Below are 22,255 nucleotides of genomic sequence, written 5' to 3'. Positions count from 1 at the left end.
TTTCCCTTCATTCATTTATATACTGGTGAACAAGTCCAGAAAATTAAAAATAAGGCCTCTGGTCAGATTCTAGTCCAGCCAATAACCTAGTATTGAATTTGCCATTACAGGCAAATCCCTATAATCCAAATCACTGCCAAGAAGAGCTGTCACAAACAGTGTCCTCCCACACGGTAGAGTTTACAGGCAAACTACAGATCTGGATTGAGCTTCCCACACAGAACTCTACCTAAGCCACTTCTTTCCAAAGTGAACTATAGAGAGGAGGCATTGTCTTACACAACTAGAAATTAAATGAAATGCCCTAGGAGCTGTACTGAAAGAACTACACCCAAGGAGAGTCACCCTACACCTGGAACTTACTTAGATGACAAGATTCTGGACTCGGGGTTGATGCTGTAACAGAGAACTCGCAAGGGAGTATTTTGCATATGGAGGAACATAATTTACTAGGGGCAGAGGGAAGACCGGGGCGAGCAGCTCTTAAAGAGCCTCCAATGATTCCCTCCTGCCAGTGCTCCCACCCTGTGCAATTCCCTTTCTCGAGTGGGCGGGACCTAGTACTGCCCTCTTGCCCTCTAGTTGCTGCTCTGATGAAGCCAGCTGCCACATGCAGAAGCCACTTAGCGAGGAACTGAGTGAAGCCTCCCGCCAATAGCCCACAAAAACCTAGATCTTGCCAACAACCACTCAAGCCAGCCTGGAAACAGACTGACCCTTAGCCATGCCTCCCAATGACTGTGGCTCTAGCCCCCACCTGTATTTCAGCGTCTTGAGAGGCCCGGGGCCGTGGGACACAGTGAAGCTGTGCCTAAATCCCTGACCCACAAAAACTGTGAGATGATCAACATTGTTGTCTTATGCCACTAAATTTTAGAGTCCTCTGTTAATCAGTAGCAAATAACAGACACTTCATACAGACTTTACCTCTAAAAACATCATCTGGTTAGCATCACAATATATATTTGAAATTTTTATCTACTTTGAACAAGTTCGTGTTCTCAGCTGAGAATTTAAAGTCTTTCAAAATCTCAACATTTTCCAAATTCCATAATATATTAACATACTGCAAGCTTTCCCAAGTTAAATTAATTCACATAAAAGCCGACAGAATACCAGAGGCATTTTGATTTTGTCCCTTACACAACACAGGCCTGCGTCAGCAGTAAGGAGACCCTATTTTACAGAAGGATAAAAAAGTTTTTAAAAAATCCAAGATAAATTTTACTTCTGGAAAAGAACATGCAGACACAAAGAAAAACTTTACTTCCTTAAAACAATAAATAAAGGAGAAACCCCTCTGATTAGAAGGCTTAAAGAAACTTCCTTACCTTGAATGCACTGAAGCGTTCCATCCTCCGCTCTTATTGTAAAAGTCTCACCTGGATTAACTTGAACGAGAATGACCTGCCAAAATAACACATTAATTTCAATTTAATACTAGAGCATCTGGGGTTTCTCTTCAACGGTTTTATTATTTGAATTTATGTACTAGACAGGAAGTATGTGGCACGGAATCCTGTATAAACACAAAACTTAGGATACGTCTTAGACCTGGTTCAAAGTTAAGGGGGAGAAGTACGTGCATTTGAATTTAGCTAAGTGAATTCTCCCGTGTTGTTTATGATGTTATGTACCCTAAAAACTCATTTTTTTTCTTTCACACAATTCCTTCTTTTCTTTCACTAATTTAGAAACAACAGATAAAGAAGAAAAAAGACCAGAAACTATACTTATAAAGGAAAATGGCATAGAGAAATATAGTTCTGGCCTAAACACTATTGTATACTGTTCCCAAGTGTCCATTACTGACCTGGGTTATAGGATTCTACTGTGTAAACAAAGAAAGCAATTTATAAGAAAAATGTTTGGAAGATCTAGAAATGATACACACTATAAAATAAATGAATAATATCACAAATCGGCCTCAAACTCTCAAATCTTTAAGTCTATTATCTAAATGTCAGTGAACATAAATATTTAATATTAGCAGACAACTTCCAAGACTAGACCAAGCACAGCGATGGCAAAGTATGTTCTTTCAAGAGCCTTACAGTTTTAGCTCTAATCTAATTCCTTTAGGTAACAAAAGAAAAAAAAATCACTAATTTATATCGAAATACAAATTAAAAGATGTAATCCAAGCTTAAACCTGTACTTGAAAATCATCATGTGCAAGGTTAACACTATTAAAATAATTACTGTACGTTTCTGGAAACTGAAAGGATGTCAGGGTCATATTCATCTTCTAGCTCTCGGGGCAAGCCTTGTCCCTCCCTGCATTGAAACCATCAAGCATACCATTCCCTCTGCCTATAATAATCTTCCTGTCGTCCTTCACTGCCTACCACCCACCTTACTCCTTGCCTGACCACCTAATGCCTATTCATTCTTGTCAGCTTAAGAAGTATCGTCTGCTGGGGCACCTGGCTGGCTCAGTGGGTAGAGGGTTGTTACTCTTGATCTTGGGGTTGTAGGTTTGAGCCCCACGTTGGGCGTAGAGATTACTTAAAAATAAAATCTAAAAAAACCCAAACCAAACCAAAGAAAAGTGGCATTTGCCTCTCAGGACAGGTTGGGTCTCCCACCATAGGTCGCGCGCGCGCGCGCGCACACACACACACACACACACACACCTACACTTCTCCTTCCTAGAATTTACAACTGCAATTAATTAAGCCATTATTTGAGGGTCTGTCCTTCTTTCTTTAACATTGGCTCTAGAAATACAAGGCCTGGCATAAAAGAAGTATTCAAAACTGTACCTGGCATCGAGTATGTGCTTGATAACCATTTCTATTTAAGGAATGAAAGTCTGAAAACATAAAGGAAAAACGATCGCAAACAATTATTTTAACTTAGAAATTAAGCTTTCATAATGTTCACCCTAAAAAGATAACATTATTTACTGTATGTACCATAATTTATGTTTGGTAAAAATGTTTGAGATCAAAGCTGTTTGATCTTTAAAAACTAAACCTTTAATATCCATGTATTTTCCTTCTTCTAATAATTCCCCACAGAAGACACTGCTGGGATATTGTAATTATTTAAATCAGGAAATACATTAGCTGGAGAAAACAAGATCATTCAGGGAAAAGCAGTCCAAGTTTCATCCCTGGTGCTTCTCATTATCTTGAATTGTAACGGTGGTTTCAAGGCAATTTATTTTTCCTGTACGGTAACTGTGTCAATAATCTTTCAGTCTTAAGTATTCAAATTCTCACCAATGTAAACACACTGTGCCATTTTAAGAACTCAAAAGGAAATCCCTTCAGATCTCCATAGAGAGATTAAAACATTTCAATTGCTTTCTTGAAACTGAGCTTTTAAAGTCATTCTTAACATGAAAATAGTTTTGATTTAACTTTATTTTCACATAAACATAGGACATAACTCGACTACAATGGAATACAAAAAGACACTCCAACAAAGAAAGTTCCCTAGGTCTTTTTAAAAGTCCTTAGACCAATTCCAACATCACTGTAATACAGCAGAAACCATTTGCTTATGTGGAACCTCTCGGGATAAGACGTATACCACATGCCTGTAGAATTAGTTAGTTGGAGGGAAAAAAAAAAAAATCGAAGGACACCAAGACTCTGCCCCAGATATTCTCTGACAATCCCCGATTCACGTACTCTCTTCCACCACTCTCAAAACTGTCAGACAACATGTCCCGAATGCCGGTTCTCAAAGTACACTTCACCAGTATTATGGAAAGTCCCGGGCAAGAAAAGGGATTTCTGAATTGGGGTATGTTCCAGATTCTATCCCATTACCTGCTTATCACATTGCATGAAGAGTGTAACGGTTCCTTGGCGGTCACTGACACCAGGCCACAATTCAAAGAATGGCCCTGAGGCACCCAGCCCCCAAAAGCCATTTATGCCATCCCTTCTCTGCTTACGGAGGCCAATTCCTGACCCCCACCCCGCTTCTTCAGGGAGAAAGATGATAGGTAAAGAGCTTTTAAGCATCCTACTAAAATACCACTCTTCAAATGTTTAGCCCCTGTAATTTTCCCTGCTGCTGGGTTGCTATGGCAACCAGATTATAATCTACCAAGTTACCTCAGAAACCAGGCAAATCACCTGTGTCCCAATATCAATTTTTCTTAGAGCAAAAGTCATTATTGGAGCAAACCGTATTCATCTTGGCATGGAGTTTTTATAAAAGGAGGCATTTTATGATCCTGAGGCCAACTGACCACTTTGCTGTTTTCACTGTCAATAAAGGAGAGATTAAAAAAAAAAAGTTTTGACACACACCAGTGCCCGGGGACCTGTCTCTGACAACAGACATGAATGAGACAGCAGCAGCCTTGTCTTGCATCACCCAGCCTTGAGGAGCGTGAGTCACATCCTGGCAGGCTCCCTGGCACTTAACCTTTCCTATCATAGCAGCCTCTCTCTCTCTCTCTCTCTCTCTCTCTCTCTCTCTCCCTCCCTCCCTCCCTCCTCTCTCTAGCCACAAAGCAGACAGACATAACTATTACAAGTTCTCAGAAATGCATAACGTAAAACATCCTATCACTGCCCAAACCTCATCATTTTTTGTCCACTAAGAATTTCCTGCTTTTCCAAAGTCAGCATTAAAACAACTCATGCTGCATTCTGTGTCTTGTCAGAGGAGGAAAAGACAGAGAGAGAGAGAGAGAGAGAGAGAGAGAGAGAGAGAGAGATTTTAACCACTGATACATTCTTTGTCCCCAGAGATATTAAAATAGAACCATGTTAATCAAATCACAAGAGCATACTTCAGGCTATGCTTGCTTCATCAGATGAGTCTCAAATCAGGGCTACAGGAACCAAGCAGCCCAAGATAACCAGAGGCAAGTTTGTCAAAAATCAATGAAAAATAAGTGACCATTCTTCTAAAATCTTCCAACAATAAAACAAGAGGTAGAATTAATATTATTCACTAAAATGCTACAGAGCATCATGACAAAGCTTTGCCTAACAAGACTACTGAAACAGGTGTTAACAGATCTTTCCTTAAAAGGTATAAATCTAACTAGGCTTCTTACCCAGTAGATGAGGAAAAGGAAAGCTACTTCTGCAATTTAAACTGTGGGTGGCTGGTTAACCAGATCAATAGTATCTAAGACTATTCCTGGAGGCAAATTCCCAATGTACGCCTCAAATAAAAAATGGCCAGCCCCCTGACCGGTCACTGCCATGTGATGTGTCCATGACAAAAGCCTCTGCTGGAGAATGGTGCTGACTGACCCAAGATGCGACATTACATTCGCAGCTTCCTTACAAGTTAAATCCAGTACCCAGACAATCAAGATACAAACTGTGCTAGGAGAGGGGATCCCATTTCATTTCTGATGCTTTCTCCACTTGCCATCTCTATGAGGCTGGTCTTACTTACTATTAGCAGTTTTATGTATAAATGAACACTCCACACTTGGAGCCAGCATTTATGATTATTCAACAGATATTTTTAGGCAGAAAAAAAATGATATAACCTAAAAGCTGCAGGAGAGTTCCATGTAAGGAAGGATTCTATCCAAGAATATCAAATAACTTTGGAAAAATGACTTCTGACTACATGAGAGGAATAGCAGCACTTTTGTTTCTGAATTATCTCTCTCTCTCTCTCTCTCTCTCTCTCTCCCTCCCTCCCTCCCTCCAGATTCCCAAATTCTAGAGAAATCCTGGCAAAGCTCCACCCAGACCCTGGAAGGCCCAAACCATCCATCAATCCACCTTTGAGACCCTGGTGTCTGGGCTAGAGACCAGAGCTGGCCTCAAACAAACTGAAAAGTAGGCATCATTTATTTTCTGCGTCCCCTCTCTTGGCTCCGAATCAGGAAAAGGGAAAAGATGAGCTGCAAATAACCAATAATTATCTTTGTGGGAATAATATACACAAAGAAAATGTCCTAAGATTAAAATGTGACAGGTAAAATAGAAATGTACTAGAAGATAATAGGAGAGTACTGACTGCCTCATCTGCTCAGCTGTCCTACCTGCAACCTGAATCCAAAGCTGGCAGGAAAAAAAACATGTAAGACCAGGAAGCCTCCAAAAGTACTTACACACTGGGTCAAGGCACAGGGACTTGCATGGGATGTGAAGCTGGGGCTTGGTCTGTAACACTGATATGACAAATAGTCTTGTTTTGTTTTCTTCCTGAGCTTTAGGACTTGTTCAGTTAATTTTTTCCTTTTTAAAGATTTTAATACCCAACGTGGGGCTTGAACTTACAACCTCGCGATCAAGAGTCGCAAGCTCTATGGACTGAACCAGCCAGGCACCCCTGGAGTTGTTCCGTTTAAAGCAAGGAGCAAGAATTCTCCAATGTTCCAAAATTTTTAATAGTTTGATTTCTTCAAAGAATGGCAGGTTCAAAAGTTGGCCTCCTCATCAGACCACTACATAGCTCTAAAATTAACTCAGCATGATGAGGCTACTTGATAAAGTCTTTTTAACAGCTTTTTTTCGATAATTACATAAACAGTTATTATTAAAGCCCTGTGGTCTGCCAGGTAGGTATTACTAACCAAATTATACAGATGGGGAAACTGAGGCTGAAGAAAGGTAAGAAACTTGTCTAAAGTCACAAAACTACAAAATGACAGAGTTAGCACTGGAATCCAGCCCCATCTGACCAAAATGCACGCTCTTCTCTTCTAACACACGCATTCCCTGCTCTGATAGCCATGGGCTTCACAAAGTCAATTCTTCATGAAGATGCTTTACACTTTAATAAATAGCTATAAGGAGAGAACTCACTTAACTGGGTCAAAGGCGTGTCTCCGAGACATGTTCTGAGGATGAGTTCTGTTCTAGGAAATCTAAGCCCACTCCCTGAGCCAGAGCCAATATAGCAGTCAGAAACTGCCCAAAATGGCAGTTGGAAACCCTTACCTAACAACAAACAGTTGTTTTTATACTGAGCAAGATTTATTCTCATAAAGCCCTTGTCAAGTCCTTGAATTCCCCTAGAATCCTAAGATGAACCAATGAGCTAATGACGGACTATCACAATCACTAGATGCCACTTCTCATGGGCCAAGAGGAGGCATAAGAAAAATAAAAGAGGACTCTTGGAAAGATTGTACCACAGCTTCTATGTTTCCCAAAGTCATCTGTGATTAACCAAAAAGAAAAAAAAAAAGGCAGGAATGGATTAACAGGTAACCAAGGGAAGAGAAATCAAACCAAGGAGGACACTTTTATGCACTGAAATCATGCCAGTGCCTGCTGAAAACATATACATTCAAAAGAGTTCAGTAAGTCCATTTCACAAAACAAGTGTTCTCAGAAAAATTACTACTGTATCTCTATTAATTTTAGCAAGTAGCAATGAGCGGCCAGAATGGGTTGGGCATTCCTCCAGGCATTGGGAATAGAGCCTTAGACAATACAAAGTTCTGCCCACCTCAGGCTGACAAACAGAACTTACATGGGATGAGGAGAGGTGGGGGGTGGGTAGTGTTTAAGCAAAAATAAAACCTTTATAGATAGTGGTAAGGGCTATAAAGAGAATACAATGGCAGCTTGTAAGAAGTCATACATTTCTCCTCTCTTTAATTGTATACTGCCTTGAATAAAGAGATTCTATTACAAAAAGAGCTGCTGTTTGCTAAGAATAAAAATATAGCCTTAACTTAAATGGAAAAAATGCAAAATGTAATATAGATGGCCAAAACTAGGTTAAAAGCCTCTTTTAAGAGGGCCACAAATGCCAGAATCTAAGGTTTCAACTATAGGACTTTCAAGATAAAACTCAAGAATATAAAAGACCAAAATTCTATGTACGCTTAAGTATAGTTTTTCCCTAGCTAAAAGTAACAGCCACCATATATTCTTGAATATTTGAAGCACCATGATGTTTACTTTAAATAATTTTCTTTCACTTTAATAAACAAATTTTTCACCCAGTTTTTCAGTGCCAAAAAATAGAACGCTTCTTCCTTTGTTGAAAATTATGTTCACTGAGAACAAAGTGTGATTCTTGTCATCACTACTTCGGGGTTAATCCTTTTCAAAAATGTCCATCAGGTGAGATACAACCCCTTTCTCCCCCTCAATTCCATCCACGCACCCCACGTCCACAGGCTGGGTTCCGACCACACTGATGGCGAATGGGCAATTCAGACCACTTTTCACTAACCAGCCCTACCATGTGCTTTTTGCACACTGAATCGAAAATGTCCCCCACCATTTAGATCCAGCCACCTCATGTCTAGTTTTTTTTTTTTTTTTTCCAACGTTTATTTATTTTTGGGACAGAGAGAGACAGAGCATGAACGGGGGTGGGGCAGAGAGAGAGGGAGACACAGAATCGGAAACAGGCTCCAGGCTCTGAGCCATCAGCCCAGAGCCCGACGCGGGGCTCGAACTCACGGACCGCGAGATCGTGACCTGGCTGAAGTCGGACGCTTAACCGACTGCGCCACCCAGGCGCCCCTCATGTCTAGTTTTGATAGGCGGAGAAAGAGCAATGTGACCCACACTGATGTGGTAATAATTCATGTCATGCAAGTCTGGTAAGCTACGCATTGAACCTAAACAAACAACTCTACTATCAGAATCTCAAGGCCAGCGGCCTCTGGGTGGCTCAGTTGGTTGAGCTTCCAACTTCAGCTCAGGTCATGATCTCACAGTTCGTGAGTTTGATCACCACGTGGGGCTCTGTGCTGACAGCTCAGAGCCTGGAGCCTGCTTCGGATTCTGTGTCTCCCTCTCTCTTCCCACCTCCCCCCCCCCCCCCCCGCACTTGCACGGTCTCTCTCTCTCTCTAATATAAATAAACATTAAAAAGAAAAAAAAAATCTCAAGGCCAGTTCAGTGAAGAAACAGATTTAACTGCCTATATTCCCAAGATTCTAATATTTTTAAACCTATTTCAATGTTGGCCATGTCATTCATTGAACACTGTTCTTCCCCCACTGATATAATCAGGAAATAATGTGCCCAAGGGGAATTCTCATCCTTCTAACTGACAAGAAATCAGTGCCCAATATTTTATCATTAAATATTCTAATGACAGAGCTAACTTTTCTATATTACTTATGTGTTTTCAATTGTCTAAAATTGGCACTCCTATTGCCTGGTATCTTATGCCCACTAACATAAAATCAGAAATGAATTCAAAGAAGTCCTATTCTAGGGATTTGGAAGGATTTTATGGAACAGAGAGGGCTTCACCTCCCCACCACTACACAGCATGTTATCATTTATTCAGCCCTTGACTTTCCATCAATGACACTTAGTTAACATCAATGCTCAATGCTATTATTGAAGCCTTGATTTTTGGAAAGCATTTACTTGCTGAGTAGTTACCATGTGCCAGGCATGTTGTAAAGTACTGATGATGCCAAGACGAGAAAGAGGACGTCCTCTTTGTGGGTGCAAGGGTAGAAAATACAATGAACTGTAATAAAATCAGACTATTTGCTACAAAGAGCTATGGAAACTGAAGGAAGCATTGAGAAATCGGGGAAAGTTAAGTTGAGAGTGATATTAAAGCGGGAGCAAGAGACTGCAAGTGGATAATCAAAAGACCAATCACACAAGCAAATGCACAGAGGCCTGGATGGCAGGATGTGTTTAGAATTCCGAAGTGGCCATAATGACACATGTAGGGAACAGAGGGGTAAAGGCGAGACTGCAGAGCAGGGCCACCTAGGGAAAGTCTTTGTTCTTCCCACTTACAAGTCTGGATTTTACCCTGTGAGCAGAACCCCCCAACGGGAAAGCAACGTTACTAGACAACCCCAACACGTGTGGGGACCTCAAACTGATATGGGAGACGCTGGGCACATGGAGACCAGTAAAGAGGTTAATGAAACATCCACCTGGGACATCATTCAGGGATTAGGCTGTTCAAAGTTGAAGTTTTCAAAAACAATTGCTGGTTTCGCGTTTAAATACGGCTAGCCAGGTCACGGGCTCTGCCGCAGACACGTTCAGCCCCATCTCTTTACCAACACTGAATTTTTTAAGATCATGGAGGTGTAGTAAGGTCTATGGTTCTGCAATCCGGAACTACTTTAGTTTTTCCTACTTCCCATCACTCTAGTTCTGTCCTCTGTGATGCTGCCACTTCCGTGTCTACCCTGCTCTCGCTGCTGGGCATCCACCGTCCGCCCGTCTTGTGCCTCCTCCCTCCTCAACTTTTTCTGTCCTTTATTTCTTCGCTTTGGGTTCTTGGCTTTTGCTCTAAAAAGCTAAGCCCAAGAGTGTTCAACAGCCACCTGGTATTCCTTTCCTTTATTTCCAGTCACCTCACCAGGCAGTCACAGTAGATAAGGCATCCACCTGCCACATTTTTGGTGGGTTTTCGCACCACAAGAAAAGGATGACAGGGGCGCCTGGGTGGCTCAGTCGGTTGAGCGTCTGACTTCGGCTCAGGTCATGATCTCGTGGTCTGAGTTCGAGCCCCATGTCGGGCTCTGTGCTGACAGCTCAGAGCCTGGAGCCTGCTTTGGATTCTGTGTCTCCCTCTCTCTCTGCCCCTCCCCGGCTCATGCTCTGTCTCTCTCTCTCTGTCAAAAATAAATAAACATTAAAAAATTAAAAAAAAAAAAAAGAAAGAAAGAAAAGAAAAGGACGACAAGTAGGACTGGTAGGATATTGGGAAACAGAATTAGGATTCAAGGGCCCAAAGTGAATCATCTCCCCAAACCATCTACTTGCTGATTCCTAAAGAATTCCATTTCACACTAGTCCATTCGCTCTTTAAATCTTGAAGTTAAAGTTTGCCTTTCAGCGTACTGTACATCCACAAAAAGTTTTGAAGAGTAAGTTAAGGACTCAGAATTTTAGATAAAACCATATCACACCTACAATGCCATCTTTAAATTAGATAAACCAATCTTAAGAAATGTTAGATTAAAAAAAATAAATCTACAATGGCACATACTTCTTCTACACGTTTAAGTGTCTTTTCCTGCCATATTGTATGGTGAGGTAAAATGAAATGGAACTCAGGCCACAGCTGTCTTCTAAATAACATGCTAGCGTGTAAACACTGAGTAGTTAAGTCACTCTCTGCTCATCTTATTTTAATTTCAGTTCATTTTAAAAAATCAGCCAAGATAACCAAGCTGCACAGTGAGAAGAGCAAACCAGATAGATGGCACTTGAGTCCCACTCTGCTACACAAGGCACTTAACCTTTCTAGCCCTGTATTTCCTCACTCACACACACACACACACACACACACACACACACACGAGAGATAATACCTCATATTATGTGCACTTAAGGAAAAGAGCAACCCTAATGTAGCCCTGGTACAAGGCTTACACATAATATGTACTCAATAAATAACTATTAATTCCTCATCTTCAAATTTCTACCAGTAACAAACCTCTAAGAAAAAAATGTGGCCTCTGAAGAAAATATATATATTATATATTGATATATGATATAGTTATATATATATCATATATTTATATATATCATATATTTATTTATATTATATTATATTAATATATTATATATTAATATATAATATATTAATATATAATATATTTATAAATATATATTTATAGTTATAAATATATATAATATATATAATATATATTGATATATAAATATATACATAATTTTTTTAACTGAATCTGCATTTAACCTTCTCAAAAAAAAAAATCTATAACCAGCCAATTCTCACCTCTGACCAGATTTTGTTTGAGAAACATTCTGGCTTTCCTTAAAAATTCACCTCCCAACTCATTCGTATTCCGGTGTCTGTTCAGTTTCCGTGGATTCAGGCAATAACAGGGACTTTGGAATCCATTCACAGAAGTTCTGAAATCTAAGCCCTTTACGTCTACAAAATGGTTTGAATTACTTGGAAATGCATCTAATTAAGATTATCATAATGAAAGTCAGCAATAAAAAGTAATAAAGTAACACCACAGTATGTGGAAATTTCCTATTAACTGCTCAGAACTCCAGAAGACCCTTTTCTGACCCACAAGCTGCCTTCTCAAAACACACAGGAAGAATTAAACTTGGCCACATTCTCCAAGGAGCATCAGGCATTTGCCCTTTTAAACACTTAAGCAAGTAGCTTGAGAGGTTATCCACCATACATTCCAGGGAAACAGAATTATACAGCTGGATACTTAAAACCATTAAAAAGTTTAAAGAAACTGTCCAGATTTAAGGTTTCAAGACAGACTGAAAAACGCTCTTCAAAAATGCTTTAAGATTTTCCTTTCTAGATCTTAATATCAAAGCTTTGTAAGCAACTGTTGGAAAGCTCAGAGCATTTGTACTCTTAGTCTTGGAATAATGATATCCCCGAGTGCATACACATACCGATCTGTACAAATGAACAGATTATTCCAATTCTTCCCTCATTCTGCACCAAGTCCAAATTCAGGACTGACACTAGTCTCTGCAGACAAGGGAGGAAAAATGTGACAAAGATTTTCCAGCCGGCCCCTCCCCTCCTCCTCACCCGCCCTCAGCACATACAAGTACACAGCAGATTCAATGTGCGGCTCTAATTCGGGGCCAGTTTATGCACCATGACATCAGTGCAGTATAATGAGCCAAGTTTAAACTCCATCTGGGACAAATAATGTCCAGGCACACTGTGACTTCTTTTGTTTATATACACTGACTAAATATGTCTTGGTGGTAAATGAACTAACTCTTAAGATTTATTTCCCAAGGCCTCCAAAACAATATTCTGCACCCCTGAAGCAACTCCCTGCCTCCAGTTCTCTTTCCAAGGCTATGCGTAAGTGATTTTTAACAGAACACATGATTTTGAAACATACAATTAACATCTTGAGGAGAGACTAAGTCCAAGCAGCCCTTCATCAATCTGAAACAAAGAAAACGAGGAACTGGCAAGCAAATGGGTGCCGTTTCATGGCTCATGGTACAAATACGGCATGACACTTAATTCTGTATTCCCCCTGAGAATAAGAGTAAGCAGAGGTGAGAGATCCAAGGAATGCTCACGGAGCAAAGTGGCCCTTTTCTTTCTCCTGGGAGAATAAACTTGGGGTGTTCTGTGCTTGCAGTTTCGACCTCAGTTAAGAGAAACAATCATAAATTCAGAATGAAAAACAAACAATGTAATAGATTCGAGTCTTACAAGAAGTTGTTAGATTTCTTCAGACACAAAAAACTGTGCCTCTGGGGTGATGTAATTTTTGAATGAAAACGAAAGGCCGGGTTTGGGAGGAAAAGAGGGCAGACAAAAAGGTCATCTCCTTGCTCCTTGGGACAAGGAACCCCTGCTTCCCTTCTTTGGTCACCACTGTCTCTCTCCACAGCTGTGACCCCAGAGGGAACCACGCCTCTGCTGCAAATCTCAGGGAAAGAACTATCCCCCTAAGGAAAGAAAGGGAGGGGCTCTGGTGACCTGGGCCTAAGATGACTTCACTCCCAACTCCTCCTCCAGGCCTAAGACACCACCACTACCACGTGGCCTGCAAGCTTCAGAAGCTCCAGGCCCAGAATCGCTGCCACCTTCCAGAGCTCGTGTGAACATCATCCTATAAGAATGGAATACTCTTCCCAATGACAGGAATACTCTTCCCAATGAACTTTATCATGGACTATCAGGTAAAACTGGCCCCAGGTCTCTCCCAACTGTTTACCTGAACAAGAAGACAATGAGACATCCCTAACCCAAGCAACTCTACACCCTTTTCGAAAGGTAGGTTCTAAATGGGTTCAAATCCAGCTGCAGGTACTTAACCTTTTTTGCCACCAGTTCTGTCTGTAAAAATGATCAGCACCTTATCAGGGTGTATGATTACTGGATGAATCGAGGTATGTAAGCCCCTAGCACCAACTCCCCCCGGGGCACCTAAGAAGCCCTCAGGCAGTTATCATTCACCCCCCCCCCCACCACCACCACAAAGGGAACAAGGAAATCAAAATATCAAAAGCCATTGTTTCCAACAATTCAACATACTGCCCACTAAGAAAGATCCACTCAACCACAGTGGAGACCAAAAGCCTTCTGGTGATAAGTAAGCTTACAAAGTAACATTTAAGATTGAAGCAAATGCCAAAAACTCAGATACTCAGAATTCTTTCAATGTCAAATATCTGACCTTTAATGAATCTTTTACAATGTTAAGGCACTGAAATCTCTGGAAAAGGCCAACTTACAGAATCTTTTATCCCATACTTGCCCCTTAGTGTTGGAGTAATCATTACAGAAGGAGCCTCTGTAACAAAGCTCCGGTCCAAAGGAGGAGCAGGTAAAGCTGGTGTATGTAGTGCCTACCTTCTGGTCTCCCGAAGAGAGGCTCTTCGAAGTCCCAAGGCAGCTTGAAGAAGCAGTGATGTGCAAAGGCCGTCAATAAAAAAATAGGAAAACTCTTCAGTGCCTGACCCTGAGGAAACGACTTTAAAAATGAGAACATGGGAGCGCCTGGGTGGCTCAGTCCGTTGAGCGTCCAGCTCTTGGTTTCGGCTCAGGTCAGGATCCCAGGGTTGTAAATGGAGTCCCTAATCAGACTCCACACTGAGCATGGAAGCTGCTTAAGATTCTCTCTCTTTTCCCTCTCCCTCTGCTCCTCCCTAGCTCATGAGCTCACTCTCTCTAAAAATCTAAATAAATAAGTAAGAGAAAATGGAGACTCCTGAGAAGTAAATTGGATGCGAACCCCCACCTATTAAGGGATAATGTCCTCTTTCACCCAACTCCACCCTAAGTGGATTCCCTGGGTCTTTAAAATAGGTATTATTCACAGACAGGGTATACATAAGCCTAAGGTCTGATTTCCCATCACAACCCCCAAAAGAAACCTATGGCTGCCATTCCTTCGTAATTCCTAGTATACTCACATTTTATATTACTTTTATTTTCAGTCATGACTAAAGTCACCAAATAAATCATCAACAAAACAGTCATTCCAAAAAGATACTCTTCATATGGACTTTTTGCAAGGTAAGGAGAAGAAGGATGGGTCTCAAACAGGCCCATTCTGACAATGCAAAACAAAAAGTAAAAGGGTGAAATCAGGACAGATGTATGAGGTACACGACTCTGGCTGGTTCAGCTACCGAACAACATCGCTGAGCAAAGCACATGCTTCAGTGTGTCACAGTTTCTCCCATAAGCTAGAACTCAACATTCCCACAAAGACCAAAGAAATTTCTGTCTGAAGTAGTAACACACTTCAGTCGGTGCTGAATTTTTCTAACTACTCAGAAAACACAAGAACATTTTAACGATACCTCTTAAAAATTAAGTCATATAACATAACTAGGTAACAAGCGCAAGTCCGTTACTCTCCAAATCTAAAGTTTGGCTCACATGATTTAATTTCCATGTCTTGAAAATAATAGCAATGGAACCCTGATGACAGCTTTACTGACATATATACTTTCTCGTCAACCTGCCCCCAAAGCTAGACAGTCCGCTCCAGCTCTGCGCTGTCTCCATTTAACTGCCCAATTATTTGCCAAGCAGAAACCCTTAGCAAAGGAATTTTCTAAATGGAGGCTGTCCATTTTATCCAAACGCACACCTACTCTACCGCAAGGAGCAAGAAATGGGCAATAAAGAGTGGATCCAGGAGAGGCAGGGTCAAATTATTCCAATTAATGATCACGCCAAACACACCTGCTGCCCATAAAACACATTCCCTTCCAGCAATGATCTGATCTGATGGTCGCCTATTAAGGAAAAAGGCCCAGGGCAGAGAAGCAATAGCGATGTAGGAATGAACACGAAAATGGCACACGAATTCTGTTTTTTCTGGAGGCCCACTACAGTTCAGCTTCAGTTTATTCGAAACGTAGAGCTGGCTGGAAAATTACTAAGAGGCACCTAATTCTGGCCAACCCCAATTTAAATGGGGAAATAAATGTAGTCTGAAAGTAGCTAAACCCAGAATTGTAACCTAGTTACAATACTGTTGTCACTTGAGCAACTGGCTTCTCGGTAGGCTGTTTATTTTTTACATAAGCATTTGGAACGTAAAGATTCATGTTACTAATTTTATGCAGCTTGCTCACTATTGTCTTGTATATATCATTTCTATATAATCTTACTTTTAAAATCAATCATTTGAACAAAAAAGAGAAAAGTCTGCCAACACGAAAATGGCTATATGCAAACATATGTCTTAACACATGTAGACGGATCTTTGCTTCCTCTGTGTGTGTATATATATTATTTTTACTGCACTGTGTGATACAGCAATGGCTGTCACGTCACATTTAACATGACACATACACATTTGCAAAAGAAAATAGACATTAGAGGTCGGAAAACTATCATATTTAATCTTATCCAAGGAGAAAGTTAATACAGAAATGCTATGAAATGCCTCATCTAGGAATTAACCAGGAAAAGTCTGCTTTGAAAAGATTCTATTTCAATAAGTATTTAAGGAAGCCTCAATTCTTGGAGACTGAAAAGCAAGATTATAAACACAAGTATCTGCATCTCTGCCCTTGGAACGATGATAGCTTGCATCTGTGTTTAATGTCCCTAACTGGTCTGTAAACAGTAAAAACCAAGGCGCCGGGTTGTTCCTTCTGCCCTTCCGATGCTTTGGGGAGCTCTCAATGTGGCACTGATTGGGGGCCCAAGTTCTGCTCACCGAAAAGCAGAGGCCAAAGAAAACAATACGTGGGTCCTAACTTGTAAGACATATAATTGAAACCCTCCCACAAAGCCAGATGAACCAGAGCCCACAGCAGTTCATCTCACAAGTCGTAAGTAGAAAACTAAGAGGCTGAAAATCACTTCGTAAGTAGGATACAAAAATGAGTGTGCCTGAAAAGTCAAACATTTTTGCTCTATTTAAAACATGAACTGCGTGAACACAGGATGCAATTTCAAAGGTAAAAAGGTTGGCAGTTTCCAGGTTCCAACTCGGATGGCCATAGCACCCGGGCGAGTGCGGAAACCGAGTGAAGTGGACAGAGTGGGGCCTGAGAAAGACGGTCCCCATCTAACGCGGGCAGTTGCCATTTTCTGCCAGTCATTGTTGCCAAGTGGGAAGACCAGCCCAGTGTCATCAGATCTTCTGGGATTTCCAGATACATAGAAAGATCCAGAATTTTATGTAAATCTTCCAATTTTTAAGTACCGGCAACCTAATTAGTTTTTCAATAATTGTATCAATTACAAAGAAGGGGGGTGGGGTGGAGGAGGCCTGTATGACAGATGCAACAAGTAGCCTGTTTTCAAGCCCTGGTTTAGACGAATTAAATTTGCTCATTTCACTCATCCTTCACCCATTCTGAAGGATTTACTGAGTGCTACCTCAGACGCCAGGCGTGGTGTGAAAAAGAGACACGGTCCCTGCTCTCCTGGAGTTTACAGTGCAGCCAGACGGTCAAACATTGCAGTAAACTGAAAACAGTCATAATGTTAAAACCACCGTAGAGTTTAAAATTGCCGTTGTTTTGCAATGCAACTTTGCCACTCCAGTGTTCTCCCTTAATCCTCTCCTTTTTGAAGGCAGCTCAATTTCTCCCATTTGAAGGATACGGCCTACGTTTTGTCTCATTATTATTGCCTTTGGCTAATTAAATTCTGAAGTGTCTCTCAACCCAGACAGCTCAGAGCTGTCATAATTACATGTCATATGCTGTAATTATCGTGGGTGCCACATATAACAACAGCCTCTGATAATATAGCATCAACATTTTCCTTTATGAGACAGAGATTATGCATAGGCTATGACTTTTCAGAAGCCTTTGTAGTGAGCGAAACTGGCAAACCTAAGGCAGAGAGGATTGTCAAACCAGACCACAGACCTGGATAAACTCACGCCTTTTTTTTTTTTTTACAGCTGAAAGCACGCCCTCAGAAGCAGGGGTGGCTGCCTGTGCTGCTGGAAGGTAGCTCTGGGGGAGAGGTGCCCCCACTCTGCATCTCTATGGGGTCAGTAATTCTGAAGGACATCATGGGACGCACAGCCACACTGGATGCATCGGAGGACAAAAAGATGCACTGACAAGAACACTGAAGAGCAAAGGCGCCAGAAAAGAGAAGGTAGAATGTGCAGATGCAGTTTGGAGCACCGCTAACATTAGCCCTCCCCTGAATATACTATCCCTACAGAGCAGCGTCACTTCATAAAACAGAACCCGATTACCTGATACGCAAAGCTGAGTAACAGTCCCAGACTTCGCTTCAAGTGAGGTGTCTGTTCAGGCTCAGCCTCCCCACAGACACTCTTCCTAGCCAGGTCAGTCTTCCTGCCCGCCTATTCCACTCCTGGTCCACCCCTCCCCTGCGCTCCCAGGGCACGGACGTATTCTACAATCCAAGCACTTCTCCTGTGGCTCTACACATGTATAAATACAGCCTCTTTATTTTGGTAAACCACGTTTTGCTCCCCAACTCGATCGCTCCTTCCTTCAGGGCCGGAACAGTCACATTCATCTTTGCATTGCCAGCACCTACCAGCACCTAGGGCAACGCTGGGACAGAACACATGGGACAAATACTTATTAAAACGAACAAACCTAGGGGCGCCTGGGTGGCTCAGTCGGTTAAGCGTCCGACTTCAGCTCAGGTCATGATCTCACGGTCTGTGAGTTCAAGCCCCGCATCGGGCTCTGTGCTGACAGCTCAGAGCCTGGAGCCTGTTTCGGATTCTGTGTCTCCCTCTCTCTCTGACCCTCCCCCATTCATGCTCTGTCTCTCTCTGTCTCAAAAATAAATAAATGTTAAAAAAAAAAATTTTAAATGAACAAATCTATTACTGAGTCACTCCTTAAATTCAGTCGTAAATCCTACCCTCTCTCTCCTCCTTTCTACCCCAAATCTCCAAGAAAAGATGACCGCAGTCCCTTGACACCTGCAGCCTTGTTATGTGTGAGGGGTAGAGAGAACTTGGATGGCAGCTTGCGGTAACCATTTTCTTTCAACATCTGTGCACAACTTGTGCACTTCTACACCTGGATGCCGAAGAGTCTGCCCTGAGACCCAGCTGCCCCACGCTGAGTTTCTCAAACCCAACACTTGACCAACCTACCTCTCTATCTTTGACCCGAGCCCCAGCCTCTAAATAGGATTCTGTCATAAAAAGAGCTGTTATGTAACGTTGCTCGGCAATAATAGCTGCAGCCTCTATTTTCACCACCAGTCCCATTCTCATTTGAGTATCTTTCTGTTTCCCGGGCAAACTTCCCAAGAACTGTTTATCCATTTGTCTCCGCTGTACTGATTGTAAAACACTCTCTGTGTCTCCCTGACACGGTGGCTATCAGGATATTTAAAGAGTAAACCTGCATGGTGAGAGGATTTGAACTACTGAATGCACGAAAGGAAACCATCAAGGAAAAGTTATTAAGAAGATATCAACCAGAACAGAAAGGGTCACTGGATTAGGAGGAAAAGCACATTTGATGTAAAAGACACGCCGATGACGAGCACCATCTGAACGTGGAAAGTTTTAATGTGTTTAACGTGCTGTCTGGAAATGTGTACTCAAAAGAATGCTCCAGGAAATCTCTGGCTGTGTATTCTGTCTAGTGGAAACAAAGGCTTTCGAAAAGAAGAAACAAAAGGGGGGGGAGGGGTGGGGCGGGGAACTCAGTCTTGATAAAATGACATGCTGAATGCTGATCAAAAGGAACAGGCAAAGTCAAGAGAACTACGGACACGGCTGAGGTACTTTAACCTGTCTTCCAGGGCAAACCTGTTTACAGGTTATCCTGAACTGGAAGGAGAAACAAGTTTTCTGTTTACATTTAAGGAGATCTACTTCCTGAAGAAGAGGCAGTAACAACACTCATTAGCAATTAATACTGTGCAAGCTTAAAGCGGGGCAGGGTGGAGAAAGACAAAAGAAATATGGTTACCAAACATTTGCTACTTTCCCTCAAAGAACAGTAGGACAGATAACCCATCCCCACTGACCCCTTCATGAACACATATATGAGAAGAGTCACCAACAACACGAGAATATAAAGAGGCATTCCACCCTCCTCTAGGTTACAAGTGTCACAGATTAAGTTAGCAAATCAGCAAACTCTATGTTAACACTTCTTCTGTTCTCAACCTAATGGTTTCCTTATTTAAACCCTGGTGACTGCTGTAATTCTTTTTTTTTTTTTTTTTTAATGTTTATTTATTTTTGAGAGCAAGAGAGACAAGAGTGTGAGTGGGGGAGGGACAGAGAAAGAGAGGGAGACACAGAATCCAAAACAGGCTCCAGGCTCTGAGCTGTCAGCACAGAGCCCGACACAGGGCTCAAACTCACAAACTGTGAGATCATGACCTGAGCCGAAGTTGGGCGCTCAACCGACTGAGCCACCTAGGCACCCCTGACTGCTGTAATTCTTCAGAGATTATTAAAATATTAAACCAATAGAAAAAGTTGGAAATTGGGCTGAGGCTTACTCTTTTGTGCTTAAAACTAGCTATTACATTACCTCTAAAATATGCTAATAGTCTCTAACAAAGGTAGTTAAATTTATATACCATAGGTTCTGAAAATGTTTGCACCAATATTCTGATTATTGATGGGCATTCACTATAATTGATATGGTCATACACAAAAACTCAGGTCAGGAAACCTGATTTTTAGAACACAAGAATAGTATGCTGGCAGACATATTAAAAGAAGCAAACTTTATTTAGCTATGCTGATCTATTCAGAGGTAGAACAAATTATAGTGACAGAAACAGAGATACTTTATTTAGAAAACAACAGTTCAAAATAAAGCTGCTCCCATTTCAATCCTAGGTAGATATCCAAGAGAAATGAAAATGTACATCCACACAAAAATTTGCACACAAATGTTCACAGCAGTACTATTCATAATGGGCAAATAGTGGAAACGACCCAAATGTCCATCCACTGATGGATGAATAAACAAAATGTAATATATCCACGTGACGCCAGTAAAAAAGGCATAACGTATCGATACATGCTGCTACACAGATGATCCTTGAAAAGGTTACGCTAGGTGGAAGAAGCCAGCCACAATGGGCTACATATAGCACGAGTTCATTTACATGAAAGGTCCAGAACGGGCAAATTATCTACAGAAAGAGAAGGTAGATTAGTGGTCGCCTGGGAATATGGGGAAGAAAGGCCTGGGAAGTGACTGCAACCGGGTTTCTTTGTATCATGATTAGAAGGTTCTAAAATTGTGGTCATGGTTGTGCAATTCTGTGACTGTAGCAAATTCCAGTGAATTGTGTACTTTAAATAAGCAAATTACATGGCATGTGGATTATATCTCAATGAAGCTGTTACATAAGCAAAGCTGTTAAGTCGCTTCGGTCCACACTCCGTGTTTACCATTGTTCCTGTTCGTTTTTTAGTTGGTAATATATAGTTTTCTTACATCTTCAATCATAATGAAGGTGGCTTTTCATTTTAAGAAAAGAATCATCTTTTTCCTGCTACCTCTATAAAATGACCAAAGTTTCAAGCTTTGGATCATGAAAATTAACAGTGTCTCTCATTTCAAGAGCCAGAGTAGGGCCGCGTATCTTGCCAAGGACCTGTACTAACTAAATCCAGAAACCATCAGTACAAAACTCAGGAGGAGGAGGCCTGTGGGGACTGAGGAGCTTTCTCATAACTGCGGTGGTTCTTTTGCATATACGGAAATGTTTAGAATGTCCTCCACACAGCTGCAAAGTATTAAGAATGCTGTAAACACACACACACAAGGTAAGCCTCGCCATACACGCTCCCGGCAGAAATGCAGAGGCACAGCCCCGTGGCCAGTGGGCAGCATTTTAGAATGGTAGAATTGGAGAGGAGGCTCAAGGGCTGCCTCCCTCAAAATGTCACCCCCAAGGGCCTGCCAGGCAGTGCCTGCAACATCCATCACTGAAGTCAGCCCTGTGTCTCCAAAAGGTCCACGTTGAGATGAAAAGGTGTTGCCTCAGAGGGACAGCGCAGTAAAAGCCTTCAAAAGCATTAGTAGGGCTTTCCGTGAGGAGAGAGCTCTCGCAAACGAGCCTGGAGCCTGCTTCAGATTCTGGGTCTCCCTCTTCTCCCCCTCCCCCGCTCAATTCTGTGTGTGTGTGTGTGTGTGTGTGTGTGTGTGTGTGTGTGTCTCACGTGCAAACAGGAACTAGGTGACGACACTGAGTCCCAAGATGCGTTCCAAGTTGAGTCGCATTTGAGCACGTTGGGGTTTTTTAAACCTTTTAATTAGTGAGAAGGGAGACCAGACACTGCACCTTGAACCATTCGTGGCACTCTGTGGAGATCTTCCCGTGAGCAGATCAGGGGGAGAACGATGAAGCGCGTAAGGACTAAAGCCAGAAGGCTGCCGGGCCATGGCCCTTCACTCGGATTTTATTCCGGGTGTCACAG

At 41.7% G+C, this 22,255-nt stretch overlaps 1 protein-coding gene across 3 annotated transcripts in view; it reads right to left on the bottom strand.

The window, feature by feature from the left end:
- The window catches only part of FNDC3B (fibronectin type III domain containing 3B), a 362,124-nt gene that overhangs the window by 258,930 nt on the left and 80,939 nt on the right, over positions 1 to 22,255 (bottom strand). For all 3 annotated transcript variants that reach the window (XM_047875932.1, XM_047875933.1, XM_047875934.1), the window contains exon 3: positions 1,332 to 1,407. In XM_047875932.1, the coding sequence (XP_047731888.1) occupies positions 1,332 to 1,407 (76 nt within the window). The remainder of the gene's footprint in view (positions 1 to 1,331; positions 1,408 to 22,255) is intronic.

Source organism: Prionailurus viverrinus, chromosome C2, assembly GCF_022837055.1.
Source record: "Prionailurus viverrinus isolate Anna chromosome C2, UM_Priviv_1.0, whole genome shotgun sequence".
NCBI classification, from domain to species: Eukaryota; Metazoa; Chordata; class Mammalia; order Carnivora; family Felidae; genus Prionailurus; species Prionailurus viverrinus.
The sequence above is the reverse complement of the archived record's forward strand: the minus strand, read 5'-3'. Positions and strand labels throughout refer to the sequence as shown.